Source organism: Corvus brachyrhynchos, unplaced genomic scaffold (assembly GCF_000691975.1).
Source record: "Corvus brachyrhynchos isolate BGI_N302 unplaced genomic scaffold, ASM69197v1 scaffold37, whole genome shotgun sequence".
Classification (NCBI taxonomy): Eukaryota; Metazoa; Chordata; class Aves; order Passeriformes; family Corvidae; genus Corvus; species Corvus brachyrhynchos.
In genome coordinates, this window is record NW_008239289.1 from 485,690 (window position 1) to 487,204 (window position 1,515).

The window sequence follows — 1,515 nt, forward strand, 5'->3', positions numbered from 1 at the left end:
CCTGCCGGGGCTAGCAGTCATGCTAGTTCTCTTAGAAAAGATGCAACAGGACTAACAGATGTACTGATCTCTATACATTTGCCTTTCTAGGTATGAGTTTCCCAACACACAATTTTTTCCACGCAAAAGACATGACACCTGCAATGTAAGGTCAGCTACTACACCCACCTTTGCAGTGTATGGGTAGGACTCCTCTGAATCAATGCCCCCATTATCCTGCACGTACTGGAAAGCCTGGTCCATGAGACCACCATTACAGCCTTGATTCCCTTCAGGGCGAGAGCAGTCCACCAGATTCTGTTCACTCAGTGAAACAAGTCTGCCAGTTTTTCTGAAGTGCTGCCCTTCAAGAGCTCCTGTTGTGCTGAAAGCCCAGCAAGAGCCACATTGACCCTAAAGTATAAATTGAAATCACAAGTTACAAACCCAGTTACAAAATGGTGCTTAGTTTAGTAAGCTTGTACCAGGCATCATTAAACAGGTACAGTGTTTTTCCCCTATGAAAGTGGATGCAGCATTCAGGAAACTGGACGTGTAACCGGTTACAAATCTACCATGAGACAGTACCTGGTCTTTAACTGGAGTTACATATCCCTTCTCTCGCCAGTCTACTGATCGTGGTGCTTCCAAGAAGTTGGGCTCAAGAAACTGGGATCCTCTGTATTTTCTTTCTGTCTTCTTGTGTACATAACCATTCATCAGCTGTCTGAACTCCTCAGTTGTCTGAGAAACAAATCAATATACAGACTCACTATGTATTACATGCCACTACTTAGAACTGTATATTATGTCTCTATACATACCATATCTCCAAACTGATTCATTCCCAACTTGTAGCTGTGTTTTCCTAATGCATGATCCAGATTATGGATTTCAATCATTTTCAGATTCTTCTCCCACACCACTCTCCTCCAGCCTTCCTCTCTCTAAGGGGCCAAAAAAACAGCGTATTTCAAGAAAGCCATTCTAACCAAGTTCACTTGCACGACAACAAGCTTTTTAAGGGTCATAATACTCGGGCAAATGTACACTACTCGAATGGGAAGCCTGAACAGCGTTTAGGAGGTGGTCTTTTGCCGCCCTCATAACAAAAACAGCAAGTACAGTGCAGCTGAGTCAATGCACAAACACAGGAAAGGAACCAGGGAAGAGAAGGATTATGCTTCCCAAGAGCTGCCCATAGCCGGCGTTGTAACAAAGCAGACATGACTCAGCTGGCAGGGCCCAGCTCCGTGCGCTCAGCGCTCGCCCAGCAGCGCGCGTACCCCGGGGGCTCACCTCATGATAGTCCTTCTTGTGCCACGACTTCCACAGCTGCCAGTGCCCGTCCAGCTCGGGGTCCAGCCTCGGCGCGCCGAGAACCACGCCCAAGCAGAGGCAAAGCGTGGTGAGGAACGGGTTCATGCTGGCAGATCTGGCAAGGACGGAGGAACAGCGGTCAGGCAGGGCGCCCTGAGCGCGGGGGGATGCCACACCCGAGACCGCCCGCGCGTCCTCTGCCAGCGACTGGCGGGG

The 1,515-nt window shown here is 49.2% G+C and overlaps 1 protein-coding gene across 1 annotated transcript in view; it reads right to left on the bottom strand.

The window, feature by feature from the left end:
* The window catches only part of CTSL (cathepsin L), a 4,735-nt gene extending 3,226 nt beyond the window's left edge, over positions 1-1,509 (bottom strand). The window contains exons 1-4 of the mRNA XM_008638416.2: positions 1,279-1,509; positions 804-926; positions 568-723; positions 169-393 (exon numbers count right to left, since the gene is read on the bottom strand). Of these exons, the coding sequence (XP_008636638.1) occupies positions 169-393; positions 568-723; positions 804-926; positions 1,279-1,404 (630 nt within the window). The 5' untranslated portion in view covers positions 1,405-1,509. The remainder of the gene's footprint in view (positions 1-168; positions 394-567; positions 724-803; positions 927-1,278) is intronic.
* Positions 1,510-1,515: the final 6 nt, after the last annotated feature.